This window comes from Bombina bombina, chromosome 6 (assembly GCF_027579735.1).
Source record: "Bombina bombina isolate aBomBom1 chromosome 6, aBomBom1.pri, whole genome shotgun sequence".
NCBI classification, from domain to species: Eukaryota; Metazoa; Chordata; class Amphibia; order Anura; family Bombinatoridae; genus Bombina; species Bombina bombina.
Window position 1 is genome coordinate 735,155,164 of NC_069504.1, and position 20,324 is coordinate 735,175,487.

Genomic DNA, 20,324 nt, shown 5'->3' on the forward strand with positions numbered 1-20,324 from the left:
TAGGGGTTAATAAGTGTAGGTAGGTTGCAAAGACATTGGGGGCGGCAGATTAGAGGTTAATAAATATAATGTAGGTGTCTGCGATGTTGGGGGCAGCAGATTAGGGGTTAATAAGTGTAAAATTAGGGGTGTTTAGACTCGGGGTTCATGTTAGGGTGTTAGCTGTAAACATAAATTTAGTTTCCCCATAGGAATCAATGGGGCTGCGTTACTGAGTTTTACGTTGCTTTTTTGCAGGTGTTAGACTTTTTGTCAGCCGGCTCTCCCCATTGATGTCTATGGGGAAATTGTGCACAAGCACGTACGACCAGCTCACCGCTGACTTAAGCAGCAGTGGTATTGGAGTGCGGTATGGATCACAATTTTGCTCTACGCTCACTTCTTGTCTTTTAACACCGGGTTTGTAAAAACCCGTAATACCAGTGCTGCAGGTAAGTGAGCGGTGAGAGAAAACTGCTCGTTAGCACCGCATAGCCTCTAACGCAAAACTCGTAATCTAGCCAAATATTTGCAAACAGTAAGAAGCAGTGAATTGGGAAGTTTGAATTTTAATATTACATACTGAATACAGATTCTACAGAAATTACGTATTACATTGTTTAGTTCTAACAATGAGGTAGTTCTGTATTGTTAGTTTATAAACCTGATAATATATAAATAAATCAATGTATATATTTATGTTTACATCTATACTATACTAGTATGTATGTGTGTGTGTGTTTTGACAATACGTCTGCCTGCCTACCACACTCCTGTCCTGATTGATTAAACTCTAGTCTAAACCAATCATGACTGTTAAAAAAGAATGAATAGATAGCAGTGAAAACTGGCATAGTACATTATCTAAAGCAAAGAAGAGTGATGGTGCTTGTGAAAGGCTGAGGAGCTGCTGATTGGTGGCTGCACATATATGCCTCATGCTATTGGGGTGGAGAGCGAAATTGTATGGGGGGGGCAAAAAAATGTTTGCCCTGGGTCCAATCAATATTAAAGACAGCCCTGAAGAGGGCTGTGAATAAACAAATGCCCGCAAACCTCGATTGGGCCAAAATTCCTACACAACAATGTGAGAGGCTGATTAAGTAATACAGAAAACTTCAAGTTATTGCTGCTAATGGTGGTTCTTTAAGCTATTGAATCATAAGGTGTACTTAGTTTTTCACATATGGCTTCTCTATTTCGGCTTTATTTTTGTTAAATCATGACACAGTGTAATATGTCATGTGTTGTGGTTCATCTGAGGTTGTATTTACCTAATTTTAAGACCTGCTAAGGACCAGATGATTTTTATTATGTCCTGATACGTAAAACCTTTTTCACATGACTATACATACTTAAAATGAGAACTTCAACTCTGGGGGTAAATTATGATCAAATCTCTATGCATAGAGCAACTTTAAAATAGGCCCTGGAAAAGAACTTTGAACATAAATCTGAATACAAAATTGTGAATACCGATTAAATAGCAAAATTCCTTTTTTTTCTTTTCAGTTGAATAAGAGCTTACATGTAAGTCATCATAGCAAACAAGAAAACAATGGCTTACCCTGTGTTTGAATTTGTTCTCTTTCTGCCCTCCTTTCTTGTTTAGGTCTATGAAGTAGTGAGTTACTCTCTGGACATCATATGGTGGCATCTCCCAGGACAATCGAAATGAGTCACACGTGATATCGCTGATCTGGATGCCATATGGGGCTGAGAGAGGGGGCTCCATGACCTAAGAGGGATGACAGTCTATGAGGTTAAGAATTATAGCATGGGTGTTCATATTTGTGTGTGTGTGTGTTGAACCTGTTTGTACAATTTCTGTGTGAAGGGACATTGTATGTGAGGGACATTGCCCCTGTTTGTACAATGAGTATGTAACAGGAGCATGGCACTGTTAAGTAACAGGAGCATGGCACTGTTATTGTATACAGTGTATATTTAAAGGACAAGCTGGTACTGCCAATGCTTGTACTATTTCTATGTGAGAGAAGCATGCCATTATCATTGTATACAGAATGTATTTGAGGGACAAGATGGTACTGTGATTGTATACAGTGTATATTTAAATTGATGGTAAACTCTCCCCTTTTTAAAATCAGATCCGTAATGTTAGTGATATTTTAGATGGGGTTTATATCATCAGTTGAAATGAAGATGAGCTATAACTTGCTTTTTAATATAGATATGAAATTCAAATACCCTGTGCTCCTACACCAAATTCAAAAGTAAATGTTTCTGTGTGCAAATGGTTTGAATTGCTGTCCAATGAACACTCTCTCCATGTGACACTTTTGCTGTAGCTAGAGCTCTGATTGGACAGCAATTCAAACCTTTAGTTCACAGAAAATTTGCCTTTTGAAGTGGGCGGTGAAGCGTGGGGTATTTGAATTTTATATCTATATTAAAAAGTAAGTTATAGCGCATCTTCGTTACAACGTATGAATGAAATTCCATCTAAAATATCACTAACATTCCTGATAAGATTTTAAAAAGGGTAGAGCTTACCCTCACTTTAAGGGACAAGCTGCTATTGCCCCTGTTTGTACAATGATTTTGTGAGGGGAACATAGCACTGTCATTAAATACAGAGTGTGTGTTAAGGGGCAAGATGGCACTGCCCAAATTTTGTTATTATAAATGTACAACTTATTGTCAAAAAGAAACAACACATTTTTGTGAAAGAAAGAAAAGCAAACATGCATGCGGTTTATCATATGACTACTAAATTACAAAGGAATAAAATGTCACACAAAATCATTAAAAATAATTATATATATATATATATACGTATGAATCATGAAAGATAAATGTGACTTTACTGTTCTTTAACAAGCGGAAACATTGGGCTATAGTTATAGATGAAGAACTTATTGATAAGGCGATATCATGTCTGAAATTAAAGGAGGTTCACTTCACCTATCTTTTCATTAGTGGACGTTTCTGCATATGGTTGTGTTAAATGTCCCAATGCATGGTATCTCGCACCGCAAACAAGACCAGCGAGCAAAGTGCAAAAGTAATAGTTATAACCATATAATTACAACAGTTGTTCATAGTTGTAAAATATTTCCATGTCTGTTTTATTATAGTAAAATATTGATGCTGAATGGAACAAAAACTGGCTCAGAAATCTTTCAGATGCAACACTGGTCTGACAATGGCCCCAAGTTATCAAAGTCCGGCAGACCTGATCCGACAGTGCGGATCAGGTCCGCCAGACTTCGCTGAATACGGCGAGCAATACGCGTATTCAGCATTGTACCAGCAGCTCACAAGAGCTGCTGGTGCAACGCCGCCCCCTGCAGACTCGCGGTCAATCGGCCGCCAGCAGGGGGGGTGTCAATCAACCCGATCGTACTCGATCGGGTTGATTTCCGGCGATGTGTGTCCGCCTGCTCAGAGCAGGCGGACAGGTTATGGAGCAGCGGTGTTTGTGACCGCTGCTTCATAACTGCTGTTTCTGGCGAGTCTGATGACTAGCCAGAAACACGGGGCATCAAGCTCCATACGGAGCTTGATACATATGCCCTTGTGAGTGATAAGCTGATAAGGTTGTTTCTTTTTTTAATTTATTTATTTCTTGAATTTTTCTATTTTTTTGTATTTTTTTAAATATGTTACAGTCTCATTGGCAGGGGGTCGATGGGTGGAACTAGCCAATCCAACATATTGGCTTGTTTCCCATGTGCTTCCCCCAATGGTGATCATACTTGCTTTCCCGCTTCAGCACCATCAGTCACGCCCATGGCATGCCCCAACCCAGAGCGCATCAGGCCCGGCCTTCCCACTGCAAGCACGACCCACAAACTACAGGTGGGAAGTGCCCTCCCCCCCCCAATTTAATTTCAAGAGAAGCCAATGGGCAGAATTGTTCTAATATAGAAGCTGCTACATTGATTTAAAAGAAGCTAAACTCAGCACTTAGATGAAGGGAGGTTAAAAAAAATTTTTTATTAATTAAAAAAAAATGTGCAGCGCAGATATAGCCTTTTTGTTTTCTGGAGATATCAGTTTCACAAACAAGTTTTATTACATCTAGACCTTTATATAAATTGCTATAGATCCTTACACAAAAAAAATACCCCTCTCTTCTACATTTAGCCACTAATCAACCAGCCAGCGCTACCCAGGTGCTGAACCAAAAATGGGCTGGCTCCTAAGCTTACATTCCTGTTTTTTTAAATAAAGATACCAAGAGAACAAAGAAAATGTGATAATAGGAGTAAATTAGAAAGTTGCTTAAAATTGCATGCTCTATCTGAATCATGAAAGAAAAAAAAATTGGGTTTTAAAGATAACTTGTAATATTTGCCATGTTATGTTTTAAATCTTCAAATGTCATTAGTATCTACACCATCAGATAGTTCCTTACAAATGCTCCAATACAGTACAAAAAATATACTTGATGACAAAATTAATAGTAGCAGGTTCAGTCTATCAATCAGAAGCTTCCTTATAGATGTATGCAGTGTCCTTATAGATATACACTACTCTCAGTGGGATCAAGGGCAACTTCAGAAAGAGGCCATCACCTTGACAATATTCCAGAATACTTTAGCCATGCATAGAATAATACAAGCTTTAGTAAGTGCAACATTAAGTATAGAGAAACTGAAGATCAGTGCTTTATATATCCAAAGATATTTAGAACATTGTGCACCTCTCACTTGAAGCTTACAGCATTGTGACTTGTCATGCTGCCCCTGTTTATACTATTACAATTTGATGGGAGCATAGCACTGTCACTATATACAGAGTGCATGTAAAGGAGGAGGTGGTACTGCCCTTGTTTCTGCAGTATGTGTATATGAGGAACAGACATACTGGCACAAGTGTATACTAGTCTGTACTCAAAAGTGGCAAATTAGAATTATTTAATTTACAACCTCAACATGTTTAATGTCCCTTTAATACCCCATTTTTTTTTTTATTAAAGAAGTTAGCTAAACCCCTTTAATTGCTTGTGGTTTGTTTAATTAACCCCTGCATACACAGACCATATAGAGCACTGGTTTTCAAACCTGTCCTTAGGCCTCCCTAAAAGGCCAGATATCGAGGATATCTGAATTGGAGCACAGGTGAAATAATGAGCTGATTTGTAAATGGTTATATTACCTGCTCTCATCCAATATAATCCTGAAAATCTGGCCTGTTGGGGAGGCCTGGTTTGAAAACCAGTGATATAAAGGAAGGCTAAAGTCAATACAAAGGGGATAAAACTGTAAACTATTAGAAAGGGGATACAGCTGTAAACTATGAGAAAGTGTTGGGGCTCTTTATAAAGTACAAATGTACACAGGTTAAACATGGCAACAACTCTCAACAACAGGAAAGATCTTTTCACAAAAAAAAATTACTAAAACCCCTCTTTGTTTTCTCTGGCCTATGCAACCTAAGCAATACCTATATTATTCAATGCAGCTGATCCACTAAAGAATAAAGAAATTGGGGCGGAGCTTGCCATCGGCCTGAGCAGCAGCACTACTGTGAAGCTCTGTGCAGAACTAGCTAATTATTAGTGTTTTAGTGCATATATCAGGGGTAATTTAATTTGAAAAACAGAATTTATGTTTACCTGATAAATTGCTTTCTCCAACGGTGTGTCCGGTCCACGGCGTCATCCTTACTTGTGGGATATTCTCTTCCCCAACAGGAAATGGCAAAGAGCCCAGCAAAGCTGGTCACATGATCCCTCCTAGGCTCCGCCTACCCCAGTCATTCGACCGACGTTAAGGAGGAATATTTGCATAGGAGAAACCATATGTTACCGTGGTGACTGTAGTTAAAGAAAATAAATTATCAGACCTGATTAAAAAAAAAACCAGGGCGGGCCGTGGACCGGACACACCGTTGGAGAAAGCAATTTATCAGGTAAACATAAATTCTGTTTTCTCCAACATAGGTGTGTCCGGTCCACGGCGTCATCCTTACTTGTGGGAACCAATACCAAAGCTTTAGGACACGGATGAAGGGAGGGAGCAAATCAGGTCACCTAAATGGAAGGCACCACGGCTTGCAAAACCTTTCTCCCAAAAATAGCCTCAGAAGAAGCAAAAGTAACAAATTTGTAAAATTTAGAAAAAGTGTGCAGTGAAGACCAAGTCGCTGCCTTACATATCTGATCAACAGAAGCCTCGTTCTTGAAGGCCCATGTGGAAGCCACAGCCCTAGTGGAGTGAGCTGTGATTCTTTCAGGAGGCTGCCGTCCGGCAGTCTCATAAGCCAATCGGATAATGCTTTTAATCCGGAAGGAGAGAGAGGTAGAAGTTGCTTTTTGACCTCTCCGTTTACCAGAATAAACAACAAACAAAGACAAAGTTTGTCTGAAATCCTTAGTAGCTGCTAAGTAAAAATTTGAGAGCACGAACTACATCCAAGTTGTGCAACAAACGTTCCTTCTTTGAAACTGGACACAAAGAAGGCACAACTATCTCCTGGTTAATGTTTTTGTTAGAAACAACTTTTGGAAGAAAACCAGGTTTAGTACGCAAAACCACCTTATCTGCATGGAACACCAGATAAGGAGAAGAACACTGCAGAGCAGATAATTCTGAAACTCTTCTAGCAGAAGAAATTGCAACCAAAAACAAAACTTTCCAAGATAATAACTTAATATCAACGGAATGTAAGGGTTCAAACGGAACCCCCTGAAGAACTGAAAGAACTAGGTTGAGACTCCAAGGAGGAGTCAAAATTTTGTAAACAGGCTTGATTCTAACCAGAGCCTGAACAAAGGCTAGAACATCTGGCACAGCTGCCAGCTTTTTGTGAAGTAACACAGACAAGGCAGAAATCTGTCCCGTCAAGGAACTTACAGATAATCCTTTTTCCAATCCTTCTCGAAGGAAGGATAGACTCTTAGGAATCTTAACCTTGTCCCAAGGGAATCCTGCAGATTCACACCAACAGATATACCAAATTATGTGGTAATTTTTCTGGTTACAGGCTTTCAGGCCTGAACAAGAGTATTAATAACAGAATCTGAGAACCCTCGCTTTGATAAGATCAAGCGTTCAATCTCCAAGCAGTCAGCTGGAGTGGGTCGAACGGACCTAGAACAAGAAGGTCTCGTCTCAAAGGTAGCTTCCATGGTGGAGCCGATGACATATTCACCAGATCTGCATACCAAGTCCTGCGTGGCCACGCAGGAGCTATCAAAATCACCGACGCCCTCTCCTGATTGATCCTGGCTACCAGCCTGGGGATGAGAGGAAACGGCGGGAACACATAAGCTAGTTTGAAGGTCCAAGGTGCTACTAGTGCATCCACTAGAGCCGCCTTGGGATCCCTGGATCTGTACCCGTAGTAAGGAACTCTGAAGTTCTGACGAGAGGCCATCAGATCCATGTCTGGAATGCCCCACGGTTGAGTGACTTGGGCAAAGATTTCCGGATGGAGTTCCCACTCCCCCGGATGCAATGTCTGACGACTCAGAAAATCCGCTTCCCAATTTTCCACTCCTGGGATGTGGATAGCAGACAGGTGGCAGGAGTGAGACTCCGCCCATAGAATGATTTTGGTCACTTCTTCCATCGCTAGGGAACTCCTTGTTCCCCCCTGATGGTTGATGTATGAACTTGGCCCTCGCTAGCTGAGGCCAAGCTTTTGAGAGCATTGAATATCGCTCTCAGTTCCAGAATATTTATCGGTAGAAGAGATTCTACCCGAGACCAAAGACCCTGAGCTTTCAGGGATCCCCAGACCGCGCCCCAGCCCATCAGACTGGCGTCGGTCGTGACAATGACCCACTCTGGTCTGCGGAAGGTCATCCCTTGTGACAGGTTGTCCAGGGACAGCCACCAACGGAATGAGTCTCTGGTCCTCTGATTTACTTGTATCTTCGGAGACAAGTCTGAATAGTCCCCATTCCACTGACTGAGCATGAACAGTTGTAATGGTCTTAGATGAATGCGCACAAAAGGAACTATGTCCATTGCCGCTACCATCAAACCTATCACTTCCATGCACTGCGCTATGGAAGGAAGAGGAACGGAATGAAGTATCCGACAAGAGTCTAGGAGTTTTGTTTTTCTGGCTTCTGTCAGAAAAATCCTCATTTCTAAGGAGTCTATTATAGTTCCCAAGAAGGGAACCCTCGTTGACGGAGATAGAGAACTCTTTTCCACGTTCACTTTCCATCCGTGAGATCTGAGAAAGGCCAGGACAATGTCCGTGTGAGCCTTTACTTGAGGAAGGGACGACGCTCGAATCAGAATGTCGTCCAAGTAAGGTACTACAGCAATGCCCCTTGGTCTTAGCACCGCCAGAAGGGACCCCAGTACCTATGAGAAAATCCTAGGAGCAGTGGCTAATCCGAAAGAAAACGCCACGAACTGGAAATGCTTGTCCAGGAATGCAAACCTTAGGAACCGATGATGTTCCTTGTGGATAGGAATATGTAGATACGCATCCTTGAAATCCACCTTGGTCATGAATTGACCTTCCTGGATGGAAGGAAGAAGTGTTCGAATGGTTTCCATCTTGAACGATGGAACCTTGAGAAACTTGTTCAAGATCTTGAGATCTAAGATTGGTCTGAACGTTCCCTCTTTTTTGGGAACTATGAACAGATTGGAGTAGAACCCCATCCCTTGTTCTCCTAATGGAACAGGATGAATCACTCCCATTTTTAGCAGGTCTTGTACCCAATGTAAGAATGCCTGTCTTCTTATGTGGTCTGAAGACAACTGAGACCTGTGGAACCTCCCCCTTGGAGGAAGCCCCTTGAACTCCAGAGAATAACCTTGGGAGACTATTTCTAGCGCCCAAGGATCCAGAACATCTCTTGCCCCAGCCTGAGCGAAGAGAGAGAGTCTGCCCCCCACCAGATCCGGTCCCGGATCGGGGGCCCGCATTTCATGCTGTCTTGGGAGCAGTGGCAGGTTTCCTGGCCTGCTTTCCTTTGTTCCAGCCTTGCATAGGTCTCCAGGCTGGATTGGCTTGAGAAGTATTACCTTCCTGCTTAGAGGACGTAGCCCCTTAGGTTTATTTTTGGTCTTGAAAAGACCTATCCTGAGGAAGGGCGTGGCCCTTGCCCCCAGTGATATCAGAGATAATCTCTTTCAAGTCAGGGCCAAAGAGTGTTTTCCCCTTGAAAGGAATGTCAAGCAATTTGTTCTTGGAAGACGCATCCGCTGCCCAAGATTTTAACCAAAGCGCTCTGCGCCACAATAGCAAACCCAGAATTTTTTCGCCGCTAACCTAGCCAATTGCAAGGTGGCGTCTAGGGTGAAAGAATTAGCCAATTTAAGAGCACGAATTCTGTCCATAATCTCCTCATAAGAAGAAGAATTACTAATAATCGCCTTTCCTAGCTCATCAAACTAGAACACGCGGCTGCAGTGACAGGGACAATGCATGCAATTGGTTGTAGAAGGGAACCTTGCTGAACAAACATCTTTAGCAGACCTTCTAATTTTTTATCCATAGGATCTTGGAAAGCTATCTTCTATGGGTATAGTGGCGCGCTTGTGTAGAGTAGAAACCGCCCCCTCGACCTTGGGGACTGTCTGCCATCAGTCCTTTCTGGGGTCGACTATAGGAACACAATTTTATAAATATGGGGGGAGGTACTAAAGGTATACCGGGCCTGTCCCATTCTTTACTAACAATGTACGCCACCCGCTTGGATATAGGAAAAGCTTCGGGGGGCCCCGGGGCCTCTAAGAACTTTTCCATTTTACATAGTGGTTCTGGAATGACCAGATAATCACAATCATCCAAATTGGATAACACCTCCTTAAGCAGAGCGCGGAGATGTTCCAACTTAAATTTAAAAGTAATCACATCAGGTTCAGCTTGTTGAGAAATGTTTCCTGAATCTGAAATTTCTCCCTCAGACAAAACCTCCCTGGCCCCCTCAGACTGGTGTAGGGGCCCTTCAGAAACCATATCATCAGCGTTCTCATGCTCTACAGAATTTTCTAAAACAGAGCAGTCGCGCTTTCGCTGATAAGTGGGCATATTGGCTAAAATGTTTTTGATAGAATTATCCATTACAGCCGTTAAATGTTGTATAGTAAGGAGTATTGGCGCACTAGATGTACTAGGGGCCTCCTGTATGGGCAAGACTGGTGTAGACGAAGGAGGGGATGATGCAGTACCATGCTTACTCCCCTCACTTGAGGAATCATCTTGGGCATCATTTTTACTAAAAAATTTTTTATTTTTTTTTATGACATAAAATACATATAGTTAAATGAGAAGGAACCTTGGTTTCCCCACAGTCAGAACACAATCTATCTGGTAGTTCAGACATGTTAAACAGGCATAAACTTGATAACAAAGCACAAAAAACGTTTTAAAATAAAACCGTTACTGTCACTTTAAATTTTAAACTAAACACACTTTATTACTGCAATTGCGAAAAAGTATGAAGGAATTGTTCAAAATTCACCAAAATTTCACCACAGTGTCTTAAAGCCTTAAAAGTATTGCACACCAAATTTGGAAGCTTTAACCCTTAAAATAACGGAACCGGAGCCGTTTTTATATTTAACCCCTTTACAGTCCCTGGAATCTGCTTTGCTGAGACCCAACCAAGCCCAAAGGGGAATACGATACCAAATGATGCCTTCAGAAAGACTTTTCTATGTATCAGAGCTCCACACACATGCAGTTGCATGCCATGCTGTCCTCAAAAACAAGTGCGCCATACCGGCGCGAAAATGAGGCTCTGACTATGATTAGGGAAAGCCCCTAAAGAATAAGGTGTCAAAAACAGTGCCTGCCGATATAATCATATCAAAAACCCAGAATAAATGATTCCTCAAGGCTAAATATGTGTTAATAATGAATCGATTTAGCCCAGAAAAAGTCTACAGTCTTAATAAGCCCTTGTGAAGCCCTTATTTACTATCTTAATAAACATGGCTTACCGGATCCCATAGGGAAAATGACAGCTTCCAGCATTACATCGTCTTGTTAGAATGTGTCATACCTCAAGCAGTAAGAGACTGCACACTGTTCCCCCAACTGAAGTTAATTGCTCTCAACAGTCCTGTGTGGAACAGCCATGGATTTTAGTTACGGTGCTAAAATCATTTTCCTCATACAAACAGAAATCTTCATCTCTTTTCTGTTTCTGAGTAAATAGTACATACCAGCACTATTTTAAAATAACAAACTCTTGATTGAATAATAAAAACTACAGTTAAACACTAAAAAACTCTAAGCCATCTCCGTGGAGATGTTGCCTGTACAACGGCAAAGAGAATGACTGGGGTAGGCGGAGCCTAGGAGGGATCATGTGACCAGCTTTGCTGGGCTCTTTGCCATTTCCTGTTGGGGAAGAGAATATCCCACAAGTAAGGATGACGCCGTGGACCGGACACACCTATGTTGGAGAAAACCCCTTGGAGACAAGTCACATAAGTATAATCAGTCCGGTACTGATTTGGAGAAGTTTCGAGCAGGTCCGTGACACAACTGAACACCAGAACCGGCAAATTTTCAGGAAAGTCCGCAGCTGCGGCCTACTCCAGGACCCTCGGCCATTACAAAGACGAAAAAAACATCAGAAACCCCATTGAAAGTTGACAAGAAGCAGGACCACGTATTATAAGAACGGCAGGGGTGAGATTGTAAGCATTTACTGGCTAATAAGAACTTTAAACGCTCTGGAGGCCCTATTTTAAGACAGAATAGTAAACGGTCAAATCCACACATTTTATTAATAGACCATAACCTTAAGGGTACACTGGGACTGAAGCGACACTTTGTAGGGACCAAGCTGAGAGCTGCAAGGCTCGCACCATATCTTTGCAAGGAGATTAGTGGCAGGAAAAACCGCCATCTTTATTTACGGCCCCTGCAGTAAGACAGTACTCTAGCTCAAACGGTACTGGTCATAAATAGTGCATAAGATCGTTAATACATTATAGCCCTACAGGGGACATGACTGGCAGTTAGAACAAAATAGAAGAATTACCAACACCTAAGCTTTTGATTCATAATACCGCGTGGACGGTATAGCGGCTGCTGGCCCCCTGCAGGACCTCAACCACTACATCTGGTACAACGCACCTAAGAGCCTGGGAGTCTTGTCTAAGCAGCAACAACTTAATAGCACGGCACTGCTCTCTCCCCCCTCCATTCCTGCCATCCTGAGTGGTGGCAGGTCATATCCTGAGTACCCTTTTCCGTTATCGTCCTGTGAGGACACTGACCCCAGGGAGTAGAGTTATGCCAGCTACAACAAACAACTGATTCATCTTATCTGAGTGGGTGTATTTTACAGCTAAGAGACCTTAGATAACCAACCTGCTTCCTTCCCTGGACCTGGGCTTTTTCTCCTGGAGATCTGGGATACCGTGGGAGGCTTACTACACAGGCCCTAGAGCTGACACCCTTTGGCCCTCAGATATTTCTTCTATCAAGAACTACTAGGCCTAAAATGATGATGCAACATTAAAGCCCAATCTTGAATGTGGACTCAGTGGGTTCTCCTCTCAATGTATCTACTATAAAGCATTATTGGAGATCACACTGCCTCACTGGAGGATAAATTTGATGATATTTCAGATGAAATACCCAATCTTAAGTCGACAATACAAGTTCAACAAGAACAGATTCAGAAGCTAGAAGATTCTTTGGAGGACCTTGAAAACAGGTCTAGGAGGTCTAATATTAGAATTCGCAATCTTCCCAAATTCTACAACAACCTGTCAGAAACAATCACAAAGCTCTTCCAACAGATACTACCAGAGATAGATCCCCCTCTATTGCTCATGGATAGAGTGCACAGGGCATTGGCTAAACTACCAACCCCTTTAGCTGCAAGGGATGTGATCGCCAAACTCCATTATTTCCATGCCAAAGATCAGATCATGCAAGCAGTGCGCAAACTGCCTAAGATTACCTTTGAAGGCCACACCCTACAATTGTACACAGATCTGTAACCAACTACTCTCAGAAGAAGAAGGGAACTCAAACCGATTGTATCAGTCCTTATCAAGGCACAAATTAAATACCGGTGGGGATTTCCATTTAAACTTATCTTCATGTATGACAGAACTTCCTACTATTGTTCTTCTCTCCCTGAAGGACAAGCAATTCTAGAAAAGCTGAATCTGGAAAAGACTTCAAAACCGCAAAGGAAAGCAATAGGAAGGGAGTGGACACCAGTGAACAAGAATGTAAAGAATCCCAGACCCAGACCAGAGCCGGAGAGTCCCACCTGAGGCTTCTCATGCAAGTTTTCTAGGTCTTATTTGACATGACTTGAGTTAATAGCCCTCTTGTGCTGGGACTAAGTATATATGTCTACTCTCATCTACATACACCTCCTAGAGTGTATGCTAAGTTTGGAATTTCGTTTTGGTACCCATTGCCTATCCCCTCCCCCTCTTCCCCCTACCTATCCCCACCCACCCCACTGAGTCCACTAACCTACTAATTAAGTATGGGAGACATTAGGTCATCTTCTGTTTTCAGGTTATTTATCCTGATCTTCAGGTTGTATATGTTGTTGATGTTTAATGTTGCACTGCAGTTGCAGTTGTTTGCAAATAATGTTCACCACATTTTCCTCAACAGGTCACGTTCACAGGTCCAATCAAGTATAAGGTACCAACTATGTTTAAAATGTTGTCAAGGTATATTTATTGTAATATGCTCCAGTACTTCAGGCCCAATTGAATTGTTCTCTAGATGTGTCTTATGGATTTTTGCAGAACTTTCTAGCCCTTTTTGATACCTACCATAACCCCTAACCACCCCAAGTCATGACGCTTAATATAATCACGCATAATGTGAGAGGGTTACACTCTAATGTGAAACAACGTAAGGCTATCACTACCTATAAGTCACTGAATGCACACATTGTATTCATGCAGGAAACGCACTTCACCAAATCCTTAACCCCTAAGTACTGGAAGAAAGCTTGCTCTTTACAATTCCATGCCACTTACCTTAAAAAGAAACGTGGAGTCTCTATCCTTCTCCATGATAGTCTTAACTTTCAGGAAGAGGAATCCTATGTGGATAAACAAGGTCGCTACATAATATTGAGAGGTAAAATTCATGACACCCCAGTAGTTACCCCAGTAGTTATAGGAAATGTATACGTGCTAGGGCTGGGAGATATGGGCAAAAAAAATAAATCACAATTTTTTTTTAATTAAAACGCGATTGCGATTTAATCGCGGTTTTCTTATGACTATAACACCTTCATTTTGCATTCTAAAGTTTATTTAACACTACAGAATCTTAATGTACATGTTTCTCAATGTCCAAAACACTCTTGGAGCATAACAATACAAAACAAAAAATAGTTAAAATAAAATTTGCTGCCTGTGATGTGATTAAATAGTAGCCACTAGCCAGTTATTAGGTCTTATGACACACAACATTGTCATGTTTTCTTAGACAGTAATTCTAACTGTGGACAGTGGTATGATTAACAAATGAAGCAGTTTAAGTCATCACATACACAGTTACACACACACACACACACACACACACACATATATATATATATATTTATTGAATAAAGAAAAAGAAAACAGAGTAACTCTTAAACCAGCACTATGGGATAACAAAAACAAAATTTATGCTTACCTGATAAATTTCTTTCTCTTGTGGTGTATCCAGTCCACGGGTTCATCCATTACTTGTGGGATATTCTCCTTCCCAACAGGAAGTTGCAAAGAGGACACCCACAGCAGAGCTGTCTATATAGCTCCTCCCTTAACCCCCACCCCCAGTCATTCGACCGAAGGCAAGTAAGAAAAAGGAGAAACTATAGGGTGCAGTAGTGACTGTAGTTGTAAAAAATAAAAACTCCTGACTTAAAGTGACAGGGCGGGCCGTGGACTGGATACACCACAAGAGAAAGAAATTTATTAGGTAAGCATAAATTTTGTTTTCTCTTGTAAGGTGTATCCAGTCCACGGGTTCATCCATTACTTGTGGGATACCAATACCAAAGCTTTAGGACACGGATGAAGGGAGGGACAAGGCAGGAACTTAAACAGAAGGCACCACTGCCTGTAAGACCTTTCTCCCAAAAATAGCCTCCGAGGAAGCAAAAGTATCAAATTTGTAGAATTTAGAAAAAGTATGAAGCGAAGACAAAGTTGCCGCCTTGCAAATCTGTTCAACAGAAGCCTCATTTTTAAATGCCCATGTGGAAGCTACCGCTCTAGTAGAGTGAGCTGTAATCCTCTCAGGAGGCTGCTGGCCAGCAGTCTCATAAGCTAACCGGATTATGCTTCTCAGCCAAAAAGAAAGAGAAGTTGCCGAAGCCTTGAGACCTCTCCTCTTTCCAGAGTAGACAACAAACAAGGCAGGTGTTTGACGAAAATCCTTAGTTGCTTGTAAGTAGAACTTTAAAGAACGAACCACATCCAGATTGTGCAACAACCGTTCCTTCTTAGAAGAAGGATTCGGACACAGAGAAGGAACAACAATTTCCTGATTAATATTTCTATTGGAAACAACCTTAGGAAGAAAACCTGGATTAGTACGTAACACCACCTTATCCGCATGGAAAATCAGATAGGGTGAATCACACTGCAGAGCAGATAACTCTGAAACTCTTCGAGCTGAAGAGATAGCAACCAGAAACAAAACTTTCCAAGATAAAAGTTTAATATCTAATGAATGCATAATAAGAACTAAATTTAAACTCCATGGCGGAGCAACTGGTTTAAATACCGGCTTGATTCTGACCAAAGCCTGACAAAACTCCCGAACGTCTGGAACATCTGCCAGACGCTTGTGAAAGAGAATAGACAGAGCAGATGTCTGTCCTTTAAGGAACTAGCTGACAATCCTTTCTCCAATCCTTCTTGGAGAAAAGATAGAATCCTAGGGATCTTGACCCTACTCCATGAGAAACCCTTGGAATCACACCAATTAAGATATTTACACCATATCTTGTGATAGATCTTCCTGGTGACAGGCTTCCTAGCCTGGATCAAGGTATCAATAACAGACTCAGAAAAACCACGATTTGATAAGATTAAGCGTTCAATCTCCACGCAGTCAGGCGTAGAGAAGTTAGATTTGAGTGTTTGAATGGACCCTGGATTAGAAGGTCCTGCCTCAATGGCAGAGGTCATGGTGGGCAGGATGACATGTCCACCAGATCGGCATACCAAGTCCTGCGAGGCCATGCAGGAGCAATTAAAATCACAGAAGCTTTTTCCTGCTTGATTCTGGCAATCAGACGCGGGAGAAAAGGAAACGGTGGAAACACATAAGCCAGGCTGAAGGACCAGGGCGCTGCTAGGGCATCTACTAGTGCCGCCCGAGGATCCCTTGACCTGGACCCGTAACAAGTAAGCTTGGCATTCTGACGGGACGCCATCAGATCCAGCTCCGGTCTGCCCCATAGATGAATTAGTTGGGCAAATACCTCCGGGTGAAGCTCCCATTCCACCGGGTAAAAAGTCTGCTGACTTAAAAAATCCGCCTCCCAGTTCTCTACTCCTGGGATATGGATAGCTGAGAGATGTCAAGAGTCAGCCTCTGCCCATAAAATTATCTTGGAAACCTCCATCATTGCCAGGGGACTCCTTGTTCCCCCCTGATGGTTGATATAGGCTACAGTCGTGATGTTGTCCGACTGAAATCTGATGAACCTGACCGCAGCCAGTTGAGGCCATGCCTGAAGAGCATTGAATATCACTCTTAGTTCCAAAATGTTTATCGGGAGGAGGGCTTCCTCCTGAGTCCATGCACCCTGAGCTTTCAGGGAGTTCCAGACCGCGCCCCAGCCCAGAAGGCTGGCATCTGTTGTCACTATAGTCCACTCTGGCCTGCAGAAGCTCATTCCCCTGGACAGATGGACCCGAGATAACCACCAGAAAAGAGAATCCCTGGACTCTTGATCCAGAGTTAGCAGAGGAGACAAATCTGTGTAGTCCCCATTCCACTGATTGAGATTGAGAGGTCTGAGATGTAGGCGGGCAAACGGAACTATGTCCATTGCCGCTACCATTAGGCCGATTACTTCCATACACTGAGCCACTGACGGCCGAGAAATGGAATGAAGAGCACGGCAGGAAGTTAGCAGCTTTGATATCCTGACCTCCGTCAGAAAAATTTTCATTTCTACTGAATCTATCAGAGTCCCTAGGAAGGAAACTCTTGTGAGAGGAGAGAGAGAACTCTTTTCTCTGTTCACCTTCCACCCGTGAGACCTCAGAAAGGCCAGAACAAAGTCCGTGTGGGACTTGGCAATTTGAAGAGTCGACGCCTGGATCAAGATGTCGTCTAGGTAAGGAGCCACTGCTATGCCCCGCGGCCTTAGGACCGCCAGTAGGGATCCTAGAACCTTTGTAAAGATTCTTGGCGCCGTGGCTAACCCGAAGGGAAGAGCCACAAACTAGTAATGCCTGTCTAGGAAGGCGAACCTGAGAAACTGATGATGATCTCTGTGAATTGGAATGTGCAGATAAGCATCCTTTAAGTCCACGGTAGTCATATATTGACCCTCCTGGATCATAGGAAGAATGGTTCGGATTGTCTCCATCTTGAAGGATGGGACCCTGAGAAATTTGTTTAGGATCTTGAGATCCAAGATTGGTCTGAAAGTTCCCTCTTTTTTGGGAACTATAAATAGATTTGAATAGAAACCCTGCCCCTGTTCCTCCCTTGGAACTGGGTGGATTACTCCCATAACCAGTAGGTCTTGGACGCAATGTAAGAACGCCTCTCTCTTTATCTGGTTTGCAGATAATTAAGAGAGATGAAATCTCCCCTTTGGTGATGAACCCTTGAATTCGAGAAGATATCCCTGGGAAACAATCTCCACTGCCCAAGGATCCTACCCAAGCCTGGGCGAAGAGAGAAAGTCTGCCCCCCACTAGATCCAGTCCCGGATCGGGGGCTACCCCTTCATGCTGTTTTACAGACAGTAGCTGGCTTTTTAGCCTGTTTCCCCTTGTTCCAAGCCTGGTTAGGTCTCCAGACTGGCTTGGACTGGGCGAAATTTCCCTCTTGCTTTGTACTAAGGGAAGCGGAAGCCGCGCCACTCCTGAAGTTCTGAAAGGAGCGAAAATTAGTCTGTCTGGTCCTTAACTTATTAGACTTATCGTGGGGAAGGGCGTGACCTTTTCCCCCAGTAATATCAGAAATTATCTCCTTCAGACCAGGCCCGAATAGGGTCTTTCCTTTGAAGGGGATGTTAAGAAGCTTAGACTTTGAAGAAACATCTGCTGACCAGGACTTCAGCCATAGCGCCCTACGCGCCATGATGGCAAAACCCGATTTTTTAGCTGCAAGTTTGGGTAACTGAAACACGGCGTCTGAAATAAAGGAATTAGCAAGTTTAAGAGCTTTAATCCTGTCTAAAATCTCATCCCACGGAGTCTCCACTTGTAGAGCCTCTTCTAGAGAATCAAACCAAAAGGCTGCTGCTGCCGTAACTGGAGCAATGCATGCGAGAGGCTGGAGAAGAAAACCTTGATGTAAGAAAATCTTCTTCAGGAGACCCTCCAATTTTTTATCCATAGGATCTTTGAAAGCACAACTGTCCTCAATCGGAATAGTTGTACGCTTAGCTAAAGTAGAAATAGCTCCCTCCACCTTGGGGACTGTTTGCCACAAGTCCCGCATGGCGTCAGCTATGGGGAACATCTTTTTAAACACAGGAGGGGGAAAGAAAGGAATACCTGGCCTATCCCATTCCTTAGTTATAATTTCCGAAAATCTTTTAGGGACTGGGAAAACATCAGTGTAAACAGGCACTGCAAAGTATTTGTCAATTTTACACAATTTCTCTGGTACCACAATGGGGTCACAATCATCCAGAGTTGTTAAGACCTCCCTAAGCAATAAACGGAGGTGTTCAAGCTTAAATTTAAATGTTGACATGTCAGAGTCGGGCTGAAGTAATAACTTCCCTGAATCTGAAATATCACCCTCAGATAACAAATCCCTTGGCCAACTTTGGAACATTGTGAGGGCATAACGGACATATCTACTAAAGCGTCAGAAAGCTCTGTATTTGTTCTAGCCCCAGAGCTGTCTCGCTTTCCTTGTAACCCTGGCATGTCTCGTAAAGTAAAAGAATTAGACGCGCTAGACGCATCTGGCGTCATTTGTGCGGGAATAACAGGTTCAGACCCATGGGGAGAGCTAGACGGCATAATCTCCCTTCTTACAGTCTGAGAATCCTCTGGTGATATGTTTTTTAAAGCCACAATATGGTCTTTGTAACTTATAGATAGTTCAGTACAAGTGGTACACATTCTAAGAGGGGGTTCCACAATGGCATCTAAACATATTGAACAGGTAGATTCTTCTACGTCAGACATGTTTAACAGACTAGCAAAGACACAAGCAAGCTTGGAAAACACTTTATTAAAGAAAAAAACAACAATTTCCTCAAAACGGTACTGTACCTTTAAAAGAAAAAGTAGCACTTAAACTGCAAAACAGTGAAAAAAAGCAGTAAACTCTTAGAAATATTTACAGTGTGTATAGGAAACCAAGGTAAAATTGCACCCACTTGCAAAAGGACGATTAACCCTTTGGCCCCCAAACCAGATTGAAAAAACGTCTAACAACGGTATAAAACCGCTAAACACCACACCACAGCTCTGCTGTGGCGCCTACCTGCCCTTAGGAATGGAATAAACCCTCTTTAGTGGTCCTCAGAAACAGCAGGAATCGTCTAGAGAAGCTTGATGTCTTAGAATGAAAGCAACTGCGCAACTGAGGCGCGAAAATAGGCCCCTCCCACCACACTCGATGTCAGAGGGGCCTTAAAGAAACACTCCTAGGAGTTTCTGAAAAAGCCATGTGGATACTTTAACCCCAAAAACAAGATTAAACACTCTCAAAAAAACGATCTGCATGTGCAACAAGCAAACGTTTTTAACACCTTAATCACCAGAACAAATAACATGAGTATTACCCAACCTTGCAAGCTTGATCCCAGTCGTTATTAAATCACTGCATCTAGCTTACCACATCTCCAAAAAGGCACTGTCAGCATTTTCTAGACTTTATCATCTCTCTAGAAATAATTATACTGAACATACCTCAAAGCAGGCAATCTGCAGGCCGTTTCCCCAGCTGAAGTTTTTCCATACTCTTCAGTTATGTGTGAGAACAGCAATGGACCTTAGTTACAATCTGCTAAGATTATAATCCTCCAGGCAGAATTCTTCTTCTAATTTCTGCCTGAGAGCAAACAGTACAACGCCGGTACCGTTTAAAATAACAAACTCTTGATTGAAGATGAAAACTACACTAAATCACCACATATCTCTTTATACTTCCTACTTGTTGAGAGCTTGCAAAGAGAATGACTGGGGGTGGGGGTTAAGGGAGGAGCTATATAGACAGCTCTGCTGTGGGTGTCCTCTTTGCAACTTCCGTTG

At 42.5% G+C, this 20,324-nt stretch overlaps 1 protein-coding gene across 2 annotated transcripts in view; it reads right to left on the minus strand.

Moving 5' to 3' along the window:
• PHYHIP (phytanoyl-CoA 2-hydroxylase interacting protein) overlaps positions 1-20,324 on the minus strand; it is a 345,321-nt gene that overhangs the window by 165,087 nt on the left and 159,910 nt on the right. For both annotated transcript variants that reach the window (XM_053717962.1, XM_053717963.1), the window contains one exon: positions 1,547-1,717. In XM_053717962.1, coding sequence (XP_053573937.1) covers positions 1,547-1,714 — 168 coding nt within the window. In that variant the 5' untranslated portion in view covers positions 1,715-1,717. The remainder of the gene's footprint in view (positions 1-1,546; positions 1,718-20,324) is intronic.